Source organism: Danio aesculapii, chromosome 10, assembly GCF_903798145.1.
Source record: "Danio aesculapii chromosome 10, fDanAes4.1, whole genome shotgun sequence".
In the NCBI taxonomy this organism is placed as follows: domain Eukaryota; kingdom Metazoa; phylum Chordata; class Actinopteri; order Cypriniformes; family Danionidae; genus Danio; species Danio aesculapii.
The window spans coordinates 17,037,834-17,054,071 of record NC_079444.1 but is presented as its reverse complement, the minus strand read 5'-3'; the positions used below and the strand labels follow the sequence as shown (position 1 = coordinate 17,054,071).

Below are 16,238 nucleotides of genomic sequence, written 5' to 3'. Positions count from 1 at the left end.
TTGCCAGCATTTAACCTATAGCGTCTCTGAAACAAAGTGATATCATGCTGCACGTGTTGCTGTTTCTGTGTGTCAGTCAAGAAAGAGGTCTAACTATGTGCCACCGCATAACTATAGCTGTGTTAAAAAATAAGGAGATTATTTTTATTTTAATGAGATATACATGCATGTATATATCTCTCGAGTCCCGTTTGGGAGGTAACGACCGATTTCGATCGAGTTTGGAACCGTGTGATCTGACCTGATTTTGCGATTACGTGATCAGATCTGGACATACCTTATTATTATACTTAAAATCAAAATGAAAATCATGTTGCAAGTAAAGCAATTATCAAGTTAATAATTTCTTGCAAGGCTCCATATAATATTTGAATAGCATTTATGAAATTATTTTTGCCATATATTTAATATCAAAGTTGCATGTCTTGTCTATTAGAAATGAATGTCACCGCTTGAGTGGATAGTGGCAATATCTTGAATTTGAGCTTTAAGATGTAAATTCAACTGATTGTTCATTAAAAAAATACTAGAAGTATGCAAAAGGAATAATGTAGTTTTTCTAGTAATTCACATAACTACTTGAATAAAAATTACTTTATGGTTTGTATTTATGAAGATACTAGCCTAATGACGTTTAGTATAAATATAAAATTTATAGATAAATAGAGATGTTTTTGTTTTTTATTTTCTGCATTTAAAAGGCTTTAAAAGATTTAAATCAGAGCAGTTAGTCTTAAATTAATGAAGTCATGGTATGAGATGTTACATACACTGAGAAAACTGAATATAATAATCAATATTTTTGTTTTTGCTTCCTATGAACATCTTTCAGTATGTCCCTTTCAAAATATTCAATAAATGTTACATATATCATTATAAAAGTTATGTTATTTTAATTTGTATGTAAACACATTTGCTCTGTGCTTGTGCTGTTTTTTTGATCACACTGTGTGACTGGTTTTAAATGAGTACAGCGGTTCTATTTGCCCTGCCATTTAATGTTTTTCATATGCATTAGGACATGGCAGCCCTTATCTGGTAGGCAAATTGGTAGCAGCACCAGTGCAACCTCAATTAATTGCTACCAACATGGAAACACACACACATACAAAAAACAGCCATTTAGTCACAGTCTGGAGCCATAAGTTTTAGTTCTACTAAATGATTCAATTTTAAGCTTCGATTCATACCAAATTGTAATGTCAAATGTATCAGTGGTCTGCATCAAGAACTCCATAATTTAGCCAGTCAGAATCCACCCATTGTCCAATGACATTTCTGTTTGCATCAGCAGATCCTGGTCGTTGATGCGTTTATTCAGCCTAAAATTGAGGTTGGCTGTTTTTCCAATCCAGCTAATCCAGCACTGGATCTCGCAGTGCTGTTAATAATGGTTGGTTTATCTGGATTAGTTAATAAAGCCCCATTCACACCACCAGCGACAACGCAGCACAATCCCATTCATTTCAATGAAGATCTGGTGACTTCTGGCAACTAGACTTACACTGACCGTTGGCGACAGGATGTGGCCATGCCAAGCAATGGGAGACATGCAACAAACTCGCTTGCTTCATTCAGCCACACTGCTCCTGCACTAGCCATCAGTAGTCACTGTGCTGACTCGAGCCTAAAGTTGTTTCTTAAACTCCGATAGCTGGTTGGGTTTTATTTATAGATGCATGGCAATGATGACATTGGTTCTAACTTAATTGTTGGCATTAAACACTCCTACCAATTCTCCTCAAATGCTTGTTTTTAGTGCCAAGAAAACTAATTCATTCCATACATAACACTGCCCTAACTACATTCAATGCAAGGCTGTGACATTCACTAAAGGTATCGTTTCCCGTTAAATGGAGGTTTTGTCTTTACCATCCATGACAGCGACATGTGAAATGTCTATTTTAGAAACTGCTTCTATTTCTGCGGAAATTTTTTATTATTATTTTTTTTAATAGCAGCTGAAAAACAGCATAAACTACTATGACAATGATCACCTCAGGTGCCTTATGTGCATTATTCAGTGTTAAATGCTACTAATGTGAGTTTGAATGCCATTTTAGGTGACATTTATTGCCATGTTAAACACTGAAGCAAATTTCAGTCGCTTAGTAAGCACTTTATAACGTTAAAGAGGGTAATATGTATTAATTAGACGGTAAAACTTACAGCTTCAATGGGAGTGCAGTGCACTATTCTGTGCTTCTGAATGGCTCTGGTATTTAAATTTATGCGATTAAGACAATACTCTGATTAAGAGTCTACTGTGATTTTATTTATTTTTTGTTATTTATTTATTTTTGATGACCTTAATCCGACTAAAGTCACAATCGAATTAACAGAAATGGAATTAAGACGTAGAGTATGCCAATTTTAGTCACATTATTGAAGTGCATTAGACATGTAAACACCTTAAATTATTACCATTGTGTAGGATTTTTGCAGAATTTTGCAACAGGATGGTCTACACACGCGTCTGTTTGACACTGTTCTCTGCACCTACCGAGTCCGTAAAGGACCACAGACGCCTGCAACGTGAATTTTCCCATACAACGTGCGGTATTAAATTCCATTAAAACAACAGTCTTCCAGCAGTTACATACTCTCAGACAATATCTCATGTCAGGTGGGGCGTGCATGAAATGTTCCTAAATGAAGGTAAAAGTGCCAAACTGCAGATAGTCAACAAATTAAAAATGAAACACCTTAAATTAAATGAAACTCTGGAAGAAATGTGGATAGCCTGGTGACGCAGTGACATTAATCGAATTATGTGCTTTAACATTTCATGATATAACAGGGACCATGAAAGCAACTCATGTAAACACCTTAATCCTATTATTGTCTTAAGGCGAATAATTTGATAATTGAAGTCCACGTAAACGTAGTCAATGTCATTCGCAAACATAACTAGGCAACCAGAGGTGGATATGTCCACTTGCAAACAAACCATTGCCACACTGTAAAACCCAAAAAGTTAAGGTAACTCAAACCATTTAAGGAAACCAATGGCAATAAACCAATTAAGTTCAAAAACTAATTCTAGTGCGTGCTGTGAACTTAATGCATTTGATTAAACGAAGCAATTCGAGCACCGTAGAACCCAATAAATGAAGACAACTCAAACCAACTGAGTACTGTAAAACCCAATAAGTTCAACTCGAACCATTTGAGGAAACCGATTGCTACAAACCATTTGAGTTAAACTAATCTAAGTACTGTGAACTTACTCCATTTAGGTTGAGGTAATGAGATCTTTAATTAACTCATTACCTTTAACACTGAGTTCAAAACTCTTTTCAAATGAGTAGAATTAACTTTCAGTAAACTTTGAGTTAACTACACTCATTTCACTTGATAAAGTTGACTGTTGGGTTTTACAGTGCACTGATGACAAGCATTCATGCATTCACTCTACCCTGTTGGTGCTGAGGATCAAGTTGCTAATTAGTCAGTGTAACTTGGGGATTAAATGTGAACCCTAGTAGCATTCTGTTTTATTCTTTAACGTTTCACATACACAACAGAAATTGCATCACATATCAGTTTAGCAAATTAGTAGCGGCACCAGTGCGAAACTCAAAATTAATTGGCGCCAACATGAAAACCGAACAAAACAGCCATTTAGACACCGTCTTCTACTAACTAATAATTAAACGTTTAGATTTATAACGTCAAATGGATCAGTGGCCTGCATCAAAAGCTCCCCCAATTTAGCCAGTCAGGATTCAATGGCGTTCCCGTCGGCATCAGCAGAAATCTTGGCTCTTAATGTGTTCATTCAGCCTAAATGGAGGCTGGCTGTTCATCCAATCCAGCTAATCAAAGAGCCTTTGATAAGGATGTGCTGCTTCATCGCAGTGTTGTTCTTTTGCTCATCACGAGGCCGTCTGTTTCTCATCTGTCAGTGCTGCTGTTTACAATATGCGGCGCGGCTGGCCCGTTCTAAAATGTCAGGATTTAACGGCGGTATGCGGGCCCCTTGTTCCACGTGTAACCGGTCTCTGGCCTCAGCCTCCTTTTAATCAGCCTCCCGCCGCGCTTCTTTCCTCGCTTCATCCCAATTAGCACACGCGTCTGCTTGCAACATCACCTAACAAGGCATGCGACATCCTTCTCCTCCTCCATCTATTCCTTGGAAAGTTGGCAAGCCCCCTGTTCTGCCCTCACCCACCCAGCATTACTGTGATATGTCAAAGGGAGCAGCGTGACAGCCTTGGCTTGAAAAGCTCATTCGCTCCATTAGCAAGTGTTCAGAGATACATGGGTGTTTTTTTTTTTATTTATTTTTTTATTGTGCTTCTCTCATTGCAGGCAAGATTAAGTACACGGAGCGGGTGTATGATGCCTGCATGGAGGCCTTCGACTGCCTTCCTCTGGCCGCTCTGCTCAACCAGCAGTTCCTCTGCGTTCACGGAGGCCTTTCTCCTGAGGTCACCTGCCTCGACGACATCCGGAAAGTAAGTTTTTGAGGCATTATCTTGATTTCTGTTGTGTTGCATACAACCGTATTGGATGGCGGGGTGTTTGTAACTTTTTTAAGACCGTGTTTTGAGTGCTGTTGTGATGGTTCTTTTGAAGGGGATGATTTTATATATGCAGCTTCTCAGGGAGTTGTGCTGTTAAACCACAGCGAGCTGTCAACGTGCTATAGCACTCTTGTGAGAAGTTGCATCTTTAAACTGATCTGTTTCAAGCATTGCTAAGAATACTTAAGCAAAAAAAAAAAAAAGACATGGAGTTTAGATGAACTCGCTGATTTGCCTTGCTCTTTGTTGTCTGAGCACTACCGATTATGTTGACTTATTTCTTTAATTATTGTTAGAAATTATTGTTATTATAAAATATACAAGAATTCAGTTTAATATTTTAAACTTAAGATTCATCTTCTACTAAAAATTCTTTAAAGTGTAGTAACAATAAGTAAATAATTGAAATGCATTTTATTCAAATACTTTTTATTTGTAGCGTAATTAAAGGCAATTTAATATAATATTATTATTATTTCTACACTGTAAAACCCAACAGTCAACTTTATCAAATGAAATGAGTGTAGTTAACTCAAAGTTTACTGAAAGTTAATTTTACTCATTTGAAAAGAGTTTTGAACTCAGTGTTGAAGGGAATGAAGTAATAAAGTACCTGCATTATTTCAACTTAAATGGAGTAAGTTCACATTACTCAGATAATTTTTTTAACTCAAATGGTTTGTAGCAATCTGTTTCCTCAAACAGTTGGAGTTGAACTTATTGGGTTTTACAGTACTCAGTTGGTTTGGGTTCTCTTCATTTATTGGGTTTTACTGTGCTCAAATTGCTTTGTTTACTCAAATGGATTAAGTTCACAGAACTCATTCGGATTATTTTTTTTCAACTTTGTTTCAATCGGTTTCCTCAAATGGTTTGAGTTACCTTTAACTTATTGGGTTTTACAGTGTAGTAAATGCTAAATTGAAATAAAAGTATAATGATGTATTCTTTTTGTTAAATACCTTAAATTTATTATATAATAAAATGAAGATGGTCTGTTTTAGGGCTGGGCGATTTGGCCTAAAATCAAAATCTCGGTTAATTGAATATTTTAACTCTTATGATTAATGAACAATTATTTAATTCATTTATTAATTTTTTTTGTCTTTATAGTTCACTGACAGGTTTTGTACAGTAAATATGCTCAGATATTACAAGTATTAGATTTTTGAATGAAGGGTGCAATACTTGATTTTAAAATAATTGAAGGAAACGCACACTATATACTATCTATGATTATTAATTGAATGTCAATGTTGAACAACTGAAATTAAAATGCACTATACCTAAAACAGTCACTTTTTTTATAAGAAAATAAATAACTCACACTTTTGAAAACAATAAATTATTTTCAATTTTTTTCATATTAAAAGTAGAAAATGCAGTATCGTTTTTAAATAATTTAACTCTTGTATGTCCTGTAAAGAATATTTTAAACAGTGCATTTCTTGCATCTTCTGTAAACAAATAATTTGATGTAATCAATTATTTTAATCTAATAGAAAATATGCCGTCTCAGGGCATATCTGGCACAGCTTACAATCATCGTCACTGTAGTGCAAAGTAAGCCTCAAGAATAAGTCCATCTTCCTACTTGACCAGAGATCAGATGTGGCTGCAGAGCCTTTAAAAGCTGATTTATACTTCTGTGTTGAGTGATCGCCGTGACTTATGGTGCATGTAGCCGTGCATTTATACTTCGTGCGGGTTTTTATGTTTCTCTGTTTCTTCGCGGGTTTTTTGTTTTCTGAATGCTACCTTAATGTACGAGAAGCTAAACTCGCTCATTTAGAGGCGGGAACCAGAGGAATAAACAACTTTATTCATAAGGTAAATGCAAAACAAAAGTTTTCAACTAGAGCTCCTCCACAGGACTCGACACTTGTAAACAATTGCTCCATCAGGCTTGCTGGTCTCCCTCGGCTCTGCGCGCCATCCATGCTAGTCACCACTACCAAGCTGACCAATCACAGAGCTTGCGCTAAGCGTCATCGCAACGTGTAGTTACATTTTTTGAAAGGTGCGAGGGTATGTGACCGTGTGAAGGCTGAGCCGGACCATATGCATGCGCTCGAAGTAAATCAGCCTTAACAGCACGGGGTCACATGTAGGGATGGGTACCGAAACTCTGTACTTCATCGGTATGAGTGCTAAATTATAAAAGACCGAAGTATCGATAAGCTCTGACATCACAATGGTTCTGCTACCGGTACTGGAGAATTATTGCTGAATAAACATTACATACAGTAGCATAATTTAACTGACCAACATTTTTCTAATTTGCCATATTTGATATCCGTCTGCACAGTTGGCAATCCCACATGGGAAATGCTTGTGTTTCCGGTGAGCGCGTAAAAAAAGGGCTTCGCAGGGTAAAGTCTAGATCGGATACGCGGCCAGCTGGAAGTGCGATTATGTACATAAATTATAATAGCATTTTATATGACACTGTATAACGATAATTAGTATTTTTACAGTACTGTGACGGTTGGGTTTAGGGTTGGGGTGGGGGTAGGCATTAAAAAATACAATTTATTGGGTAATTTAATAGATAGCATAAATAATACTCTGTACAACTACTGTTTTTTCGTTACTGTAACTGTTGGGTTTAGGGTGGGGGATGGCGTTAATAAAATACAATAAATGAAAAATTTAATAAATAATATAAATCTCATTAACTTCCGGCCGCAGCCATATCCGATCTTGCAACAACCCCTTCACAGTTCTCGGCTGTGTACGCGCACACACAGCTCGTAAGCTTGCAGAGTGGTGGAGAGAACCAAACGGGTTGCATTTCCCGAGTGGACAATGCTCGTTGCAACAAATGCAACAAGTTTGGCTAAGCATCTTTCAAAAGTGCATTAACTGCAGAAAGACGAATGAAAAGCTTTCGACTGCCTAGCTTAAGGTACATCATCCACATCATTATGCTAGCAGTCAATCACATAAGGTGTCTCTAATTTAGTATAATATTAGTTTAATAAACACACACATTCGGTTACATTTTAAAAAGTATTTTTTTCTGCAGTAGCCTAAATAAATCTCAAACATAAATGCTTTTACATTACTGTATTTACAAATATAGTCTATGTATAGCCTAATACTGAACTTACCTCATTAAGAAATGATAAAAAACAGCTTATTTTTACATTAACTCCCAAAACACTGTTAACTCATTTATGTGAATGTGTTAATGAATAATCTTAAACATTATCTGATTATTTAACTGCATTTTGCAACTCAAAGAGGGTATTTTCAACTGCAGGGAGCACAATAAACCAAGAACTATCCCGACCTCTGCCAGAAAAGGCAAACATGTTGATTTTTATTCAGAAGAATGGTTAAAAACTGAGACTCGTTTTCCTTCAAACCATTGTACATTCTTTTACAGGAAATTTTTTTGTTTAGTCGTTTTACAATTGTTGTTTTTTTTCTTTAATAAAACGTAATAACAAAATAGTGTTTTTTCATAAAAATAAAAAAAGTTACAAAAAGTAACATTAAGAGAACCATTTACGTACTGAACTGATAAGTAGTATCCATAAAAGTAGTAATACCGTTAAAACCTTAACGATACCCATCCTTAGTCACATGATACCACATACAGTAGGCAAAGTAATTGAAAAAATTGTCCTGGAAAAATTAGATTGATTATAGGTTCTGAATGTCGATTTCGATAACTTTGAGTAATCGCCCAGCCCTAGTCTGTTTACAATATTTTAAAAAGTATTATCACTATTATTATTTATAGTAATCTTTATTATTGCTATTGAAATACACTATTTATAACTGTAATGCTAATTTGAAGTATTGTTAATTATAAACTATGAATGTATATATTATTTACCTTTTAAATGTATACTGTTAATATATTGCTTTTTGATGGATGGATGGATCAAATTTGAAGTTTTAAAAATCTAAGCAAATGTAAACTGATGACGTTTGTATTGTTGAACTGATGAATAAGATAGAACAGAAACATGGAGTTCTTGTGCTCTGACTGTTTGCATTGCGCTGCTGTTCTGCAGTTAGACAGGTTTAAAGAGCCGCCAGCTTTCGGGCCGATGTGCGACTTGCTGTGGTCTGACCCTGGCGAGGACTACGGCAGCGAAAAGACCTCCGAGCACTTTTGTCACAACAGCGTGAGAGGATGTTCCTATTTCTACAGGTACTCCAGCTGACAGTCTGCCCACATGCGCATTTGTTTGATCGCTGCCTACTCAGTCCACATTCACAGTCGCACCTCTCAATGTTAGTCATGCCATTTTGACTGATGGACTGCTGGAGTTGCTAATTACACCTCTCTCTCTCTCTCTCTCTCTCTCTCTCCCTCTCTCCCTCTCTCTATCTCCCTCTCTCTCCGCCTCTTAACAGTTACCCTGCAGTATGTGACTTTCTGATGAATAATAACTTGTTGTCAGTTATAAGAGCACATGAAGCTCAAGATGCAGGGTGAGTTCACTGCACACCACACTTCGGTTTCTCTGCTTATTTGGACGAGCCCTCGCTGACAATTGCTGTCCCATTTCACTGACCCCTTTAGGTATCGAATGTACAGAAAAAGTCAGACGACAGGCTTCCCCTCATTAATCACAATCTTCTCTGCACCAAACTACTTAGACGTGTATAACAATAAAGGTAAGAGCTCTTGAGGAGCGTTTGAGCCGGTGCCATCATGCTAACATAATGTACGTTTTAATCATGATGCTTTTCTTTTATGATTTGAGTGTGTAATTAATACACCTAATAATTATACAAGTTTGTATATCGTAAAGTAATTTACGATTACGCACTGAGGAACAAATGTAACTTGAAATTCTAAACGATGACTATATATTCTATATATTTACAATAAACAAAAGAACTATCATTTGTCAGTAGCAGTTATGTAATATGTAAATGTAGGTCTTGGAATTCTTCTCTGGGTCATTTTCTCTGCTATGCTAAAAGCAGCTTGATGTGAAATTGAAGTGTTAGCTATATATAAAGTGCTATGTAAATAAGTAGGGTTGCACTGACTTAAATTTTTTGCCAATACCGATAAATCTTATATTTGAAAGCTGATAACCAATACATAAGTTGTATAAATGCATATCTTGACATGCTTTTTTTTTTTTAAATACCTGATTACAAACGAATAAAATGTAAACGGTGGACAGCTGGTTTTTAATTTAAATCCTTAACTAACAAGGAAACTGCAAGGAAACATCCAAATATTTTTGCTTTTTTACAATAAGTGCAATAAAATGTAATTGCATCATCTTGAGGACACTAAAGCTGCACAAAATATTGAAATATTACCGATATCACAGTAGTTCAATGCACAATATCCTCAACGCAGAGAAATTCAATTTATTTCAGCTGACATTCACTTTTTGATGCATGCAAAGTTATCCAGATTTGACTAATCAGATGGGGCCTTAGCTTCTTTATACCCACCTCCCCATCCTTAGTACGTTCTGTTCTGCTAGAGTGACCCAAAGGTGAACCTAGAGCTGAAAATAAATAAAAATGACAGGAGGTGAGATGACAGGAAAATGACAACAGCCAGAATCAGAATATCTGTTGAGATTTTCACTCATTCATAGTGTTTTAAAGTCTGAATGTTTGCACTTTGACACTTCTTAAAAAATAAAATACTGAAGTAGATTTAATTAAGTCAGAAAATATCTATTACGTCTTTTAGTCTGATCATTACAATTTAATACATTTATTTTAAAATGGTTAATAAATGGCAATTCTCCAGGGAAATAATATTTAAAATATAAAAAGTAAATTAAATATTGTATAATGTAATATAAAATATAACAAAGGTACACTACCTGACAGAGGTCTTGTCGTCAATCCCAGTGGTAAGAGCAGCAAATAATAACCTCTAGTTGATCATTTGGGGAAAGTGGCAAATGGTATATTTTTAGATGAATCATCTGTTGAACTCCGTCCTAATCATCCCAAATACTGGAGAAGATCTATTGAAATACGCATGAACCCAGGATTCTCAGAGAAATCAGTTAAGTTTGGTGAAGGAAAAATCATGGTTTGGGGTTACATTCAGTATGACTTCACTATGTACAAGAGATCTGCAGAGTTTATGGCAACATCAACAGCCTGAGGTATCAAGACATGTGTGCTGCCCATTACATTACAAACCACAGAAGATAATTCTTCAGCAGGATAGCGCTCCTTCTCATACTTCAGCCTCCACAACATTGTTCCTGCAAAAAAAGAAGGTCAAGGTGCTCCAGGATTGGCCAGCCCAGTCACCAGCTATGAACATTATTGAGCATGTCTGGGGTAAGATGGAGGAATTGAATATGAATCCAAAGAATCTTGATGAACTCTGGGAGTCCTGCAAGAACGCTTTCATTGCTGTTCCAGATGACTTTGAGTTATTTGAGTTTGCAGATATGTACTGTATGGATACTGTTGCTGTCCTAATTAAATAGTTAAAAATCAAGGCATGATCATATTTTATTTAGGTAAAATAAGCGTAATCTAGAGACCTTTGCCTTTCATACAAGCCACTTCTGACACCAAATGATCAACTATAAGTCAAGTTATTATTTGTTGTTTTTAAAACTTGGATAGGCGACAAGACTTTTGTCAGGTAGTGTAATACAGAAGATTTCCTCTAGGGAAAAGAAAAACAGTTATCGCATATTTTCTCAATATCATGCTGCCCTATAAGACACTAGAAAAAACCCTTCTTAAATCTATGAATTATTGGCTAAAAACAATGTGACCTGCAAAACATTATGCGTTGCTATATCTAAATGTCGCTCTGGATGTTTGCTATCAGTATAGCTCTCCTCTGGTATTTTAATCTTCTTTTCAACCGATAAATGACGATCGCAACTGAACTTTGCTGTGAGTATATTAGGGCGTTCAGTCATACACAATCAGAAAAGGGTTTCTGACATGTTTTCCGATTTCATCCGTCAAGCTGCTGTGTTGAAATACGAGAACAACGTGATGAACATCCGGCAGTTCAATTGCTCTCCTCATCCATACTGGCTGCCCAACTTCATGGACGTCTTCACATGGTCATTGCCCTTCGTCGGGGAGAAAGGTAAATAACAAACAGGAATATTTATTTATCTTAATTTTGAAGTCCATTGGCTGGTAAAATGGTTTTTGATTCTCAATAGAACATTCAGACAAAACAGTTATAAGATGGAAGGACATCATGAAGCGTGTTTAATGAATTATTATTTTAGACACAGGACTGGTTTGTGGTTCAGAAAGCTTATGTGTAACCATTTTTATTTTCTAGTAACGGAGATGCTGGTCAACGTGTTGAACATCTGTTCAGATGATGAGCTCATGTCAGAGGGAGACGACACCTGTGAAGGTAAGAACTTCATTCTGTGATTGAAGCTTTTCAGCATTGTAGCTTCCGCATTTTAACCGGCTAATGAATTAAGATAAGCACTCTGTGGTAGGTCTACATGAAATTAGGAAAACTGTAGAAATTACTGCAAAATTGCTAAGCTTTTAGGGCTCAATGAATGGAAAAAAAAAGCTTCACAGTAATAATTTTTGATGAAATGATTGGAGTACTCTTCAGGGGGATACTATTTCATTCTTTCAACTTTAATCTCTCATGTTTATTTCAGTGTTACTAGCAATTTCTGAGCGATAATTGAACACATTTTTTTTTCTAGTGTTTTTTTTTTTCTTGTTTTCAAATGCCATTATTTTGATCAATTCTGTATGACCATATTAAGATATAATAATAATAATAATAATAATAATAATAATAATAATAAAAACAAACAGAAATACAGCAAAATGTTTTTACTTTTAAAAAAAAGTTATAGTTTTATCATAAATTTGTCAACATTTTTTTTGTTTTGTAAAAAACACTTATTTAATATATTATATATATATAAAAAATGAGCTCAGTTGGCCATCTCATTGAAAAGTTGTCTTCCTTTCTATTCTTTTGTCTCCTCAGTGTGGATTTGAGCTCTGTTAAATATATACCAGCATGCCCCTCTTCTCATCAAATAATAGTTCTCTGATTAATGTGCATTAGTCCTCAGTGAATAACCCATATATTTCCATTTAGGACACTATATTCTTGTGTGAGGGTTGCTTTAAATATGAATTCAGCGTTAATTGTGTGATTTTATTTTATTTTTATTTTTATTTTATTTTTATTTTTTTTATTTATTATTGTTTTTTTTTTAAGTGCTACCTGCTTTGTTTCACCTGTTTTGAAGCATTTCATGATAAGCTGTTGTTTTTGTTTCCATTTTATTTCAGACTACAGGTGAATGGGGATAAAAAATGAAGTTATACTTTCCCAGTCGATTGCAATAATAATTGCAACATTTTTCTATTAGACGTTTTCTTCAAATGAGGCATATTTTAATAAATGTACACTAATTTTCTTACATTCCTAGCACACAAAATATCTAAACATTGGAGGAGGTCAAATAGAATTTTTTACATATCAAACTGTAAGGTTTTGAGAATTTCTTTTTATCTCTCGGAAAATACTGTGCACAGCAAAAAAAATGTGTTTATATAATTGATGTGTATATATAATCTGGCCATATTATGCATGGTCTTATCCTTTTTGTAAAAAAAAAAAAACTAAAAACCTTCAGAATATGAATAAAACTTCGAAGTTTGGTGTTTGTAAATGTTACTATGAAGTAGAAATGTATCAAGAAATCTCATCTTTCAGACGTGCTCATGACTTAAAAAAAAGTCAATACATTAAAATGATCATCGCTTTTTAGCCAAACATGCCCTCGGCAGTTTACATGAGACAATCTGGGTCTCTCCAGTCAGTTGCTTCAGTAATTGCAAATGAATTAGTGTTCTTAATGCAAGAGCTGTGAAGTACAGTGAAGCCTCTCTCCTGCTGTACTGAAAGCAGATGAAGCTGATCTAAACGCCCCCAGCCCACATCTGAAGAGCTGTCATGAAGGAATACAGTGTCCCATTTACACTTCTTGATGCCCGATTGATTTGTCCTTTTTTTTTTTTTTTTTTTTTCAATGGTGCATAATTTTAACTTGGCCTGACACACTTCCTCTGTGTGTCTGTGAGCCTCTGAGTTTCGAAATGGGGTTTATTTATTCCTTATGGGAGTTCAGGATGTAATGCCTCATTTGATCTGGAGTATGTTTGACTCCAGCTGTGAGATTAAGACTCGTTTGCAGGTAATGATCTGTCTTATCGTATTTATACTAGTTTTACAAGGTCTCAAGTAGACGTGTGCATTTTAAAACTGTTCTCAGTGTACCCTCAGTGAATCTTACTGTATTTTTTCTATCTCTATCTCTGTTCTTGTTTGTTTGTGTGTGTGCGTGTTTGTGGCAGGTGGTGCCCCGGCAGTCCGCAAGGAGGTGATCCGAAATAAGATTCGTGCCATTGGCAAGATGGCCAGAGTTTTCTCTGTTCTTAGGTGAATATAAATCCTTCACATACAGAGCAAGTCCCCTCATGGATTGTGGTTCTGCACACACACAGTGCTTTTTTCTGCACTGACATTCAATCTGTAAAACAAACCAACCACAAAAATATGCTAAGCCATTTAAAAACGAACAATAAAAAGGAACAATATTTGTTAGTGGTATAAAATGTCATTATTGAATATGCAGGATTATGGATTTTACTTTCTATTAGGGTTGTTATATTTAAATGATATTAAAGGCAGTAATTTTTATTACCATTTTATTAAAGACAAATTACTGTAATAAAGTAATATATAGTATAATTAACAAAATGTAACGTATTAATAACTATTGTTGTGTTGTACTCTATGCTGAAAAATACATATCTACACTCACCGGCCACTTTATTAGGTACACCTGTCCAACTGCTCATTAACACAATCACATGGCAGCAACTCAATGCATTTAGGCATGTAGACATGGTCAAGATGATCTGCTGCAGTTTAAAGTTAGATCATCCGAATGGGGAAGAAAGGTGATTTAAGTGACTTTGAACATAGCATGGTTGTTGGTGCCAGACGGGCTGGTCTGAGTTTTTCAGAAACTGCTGATCTACTGGGATTTTCAAGCACAATCATCTTTAGGGTTTACAGAGAATGGTCCGAAAAAGAGAAAATATCCAGTGAGCGGCAATTCTGTGGGCGCAAATGCCTTGTTGTTGTCAGAGGAGAATGGCCAGACTGGTTCAAGCTGAACAGTAACTCAAATAACCACTCATTACAAATAGTGTGTTTAGAGATGCTCTTCTGCATACCTATCACATTGAACCTTAAGGCGGATGGGCTACAGCAGCAGAAGAACACACCGGGTGTCACTTCTGACAGCTAAGAACAGGAAACTGAGGCTACAATTCACCCATTCTCACAAAAATTGGACAATAGAAGATTAGAAAAACGTTGCCTGGTCTGATGAGTCTTGATTTCTGCTGCAACATTCAGATTGTAGGGTCAGAATTTGACGTCAACGACATGAAAGCATGGATCTATCCTGTTTTGTATCAACGGTTTAGGCTGGGGGTGGTGGTGTAATGGTGTGGGGGATATTTTCTTGGCACACTTTGGGCCCATTAACACCAATTGAGCATCGTGTCAACGCCACAGCCTACCTGAGTATTGTTGCTGACCATGACCCAAAAGAGTACTGTTGGGATGTGGTTCTGAAGGCAAAAGGGGTCCAACCCAGTACTAGTAATGTGTACCTAATAAAGTGGCCGGTGAGTGTATATGTCTTTTCATGTGTAAATGATATAACATACTGTTAAAACAATGTATGTAAAAATATTTTAAATGTTTTCAATTGGAAAATTAAAAAATGTAAACATTAATTTGGATCCCCTAAAGGTTACCTAATTGGGAGATATATCCTGTATATTTATGTTACTGTTAACCTTGATGTGGTAGTTTTTATTCTTACTTGAATTCCAGAATAAAGTAACAAGCCTAAGTCACATAATGTGCTCTTTTTGTGAGGCAAGGCTAGTTCAGATTGTAATGTCAACCCTAAAACCCAATAATAATTGATCAAATGGGGAAAAATGGCATTTGAATAAAAGCTTTCTTAATTTGTACACACAACTCAATATAGCTCAACGTTTAAAGAACATTTTGTTGATCTGCTCACTTCACATTACATTCAACTGGAACTGAAAATGAGATAATAGTTTCAGAACCACATGAAACCAGCAAGAGTTTTTTTTATTGCTATTTTGAACTCCTGTTTGAAACTGATATGAATTCATAAACCCGAAAAGAAAAGTTAATCCAGTCATTTTACTCTTCCTCCACTTTCCTCCAAACCTCTATGAGTTTCTCTCTTATTTTGAGAACAAAAGATATTCTGAACCATTGATTTCCTCATTTTAGTTCGCCACAGAGTAAGTGAATGGCTATTGTCAACAGTCTGGTTGTAGACATGCTTCAAAATGTTATGTCTTCACCAAAAGAATAAATATAGACCAAATAAATGTTCGTTTTGGATGAACTTTCTCTTCAAATCTGTCCCTTTCATTACCCTCCATTTTAAACTAAACACTATCTGACATTGTCACCATCTTTTAACCATGCATGCATGTTTTTGTTTTCTTCCAGAGAGGAGAATGAGAGCGTGCTGCAGTTAAAGGGCTTGACCCCCACTGGGATGCTGCCTCTGGGTGTGCTGTCAGGGGGCCGTCAGACCCTCCAGAGCGGTGAGTCTCTCCCCCGTGCCTCCTTCAGCTCTGTCTGCGCTGCTGTGGAGGACC

At 35.9% G+C, this 16,238-nt stretch overlaps 1 protein-coding gene across 2 annotated transcripts in view; it reads left to right on the top strand.

Annotated features, from left to right (window-relative positions):
* Nucleotides 1–16,238, top strand: part of ppp3ccb (protein phosphatase 3, catalytic subunit, gamma isozyme, b) — a 55,086-nt gene that overhangs the window by 28,375 nt on the left and 10,473 nt on the right. For both annotated transcript variants that reach the window (XM_056466368.1, XM_056466367.1), the window contains exons 5-12: nucleotides 4,315–4,460; nucleotides 8,558–8,697; nucleotides 8,904–8,981; nucleotides 9,073–9,167; nucleotides 11,473–11,598; nucleotides 11,803–11,880; nucleotides 13,866–13,950; nucleotides 16,087–16,184. In XM_056466368.1, coding sequence (XP_056322343.1) covers nucleotides 4,315–4,460; nucleotides 8,558–8,697; nucleotides 8,904–8,981; nucleotides 9,073–9,167; nucleotides 11,473–11,598; nucleotides 11,803–11,880; nucleotides 13,866–13,950; nucleotides 16,087–16,184 — 846 coding nt within the window. The remainder of the gene's footprint in view (nucleotides 1–4,314; nucleotides 4,461–8,557; nucleotides 8,698–8,903; nucleotides 8,982–9,072; nucleotides 9,168–11,472; nucleotides 11,599–11,802; nucleotides 11,881–13,865; nucleotides 13,951–16,086; nucleotides 16,185–16,238) is intronic.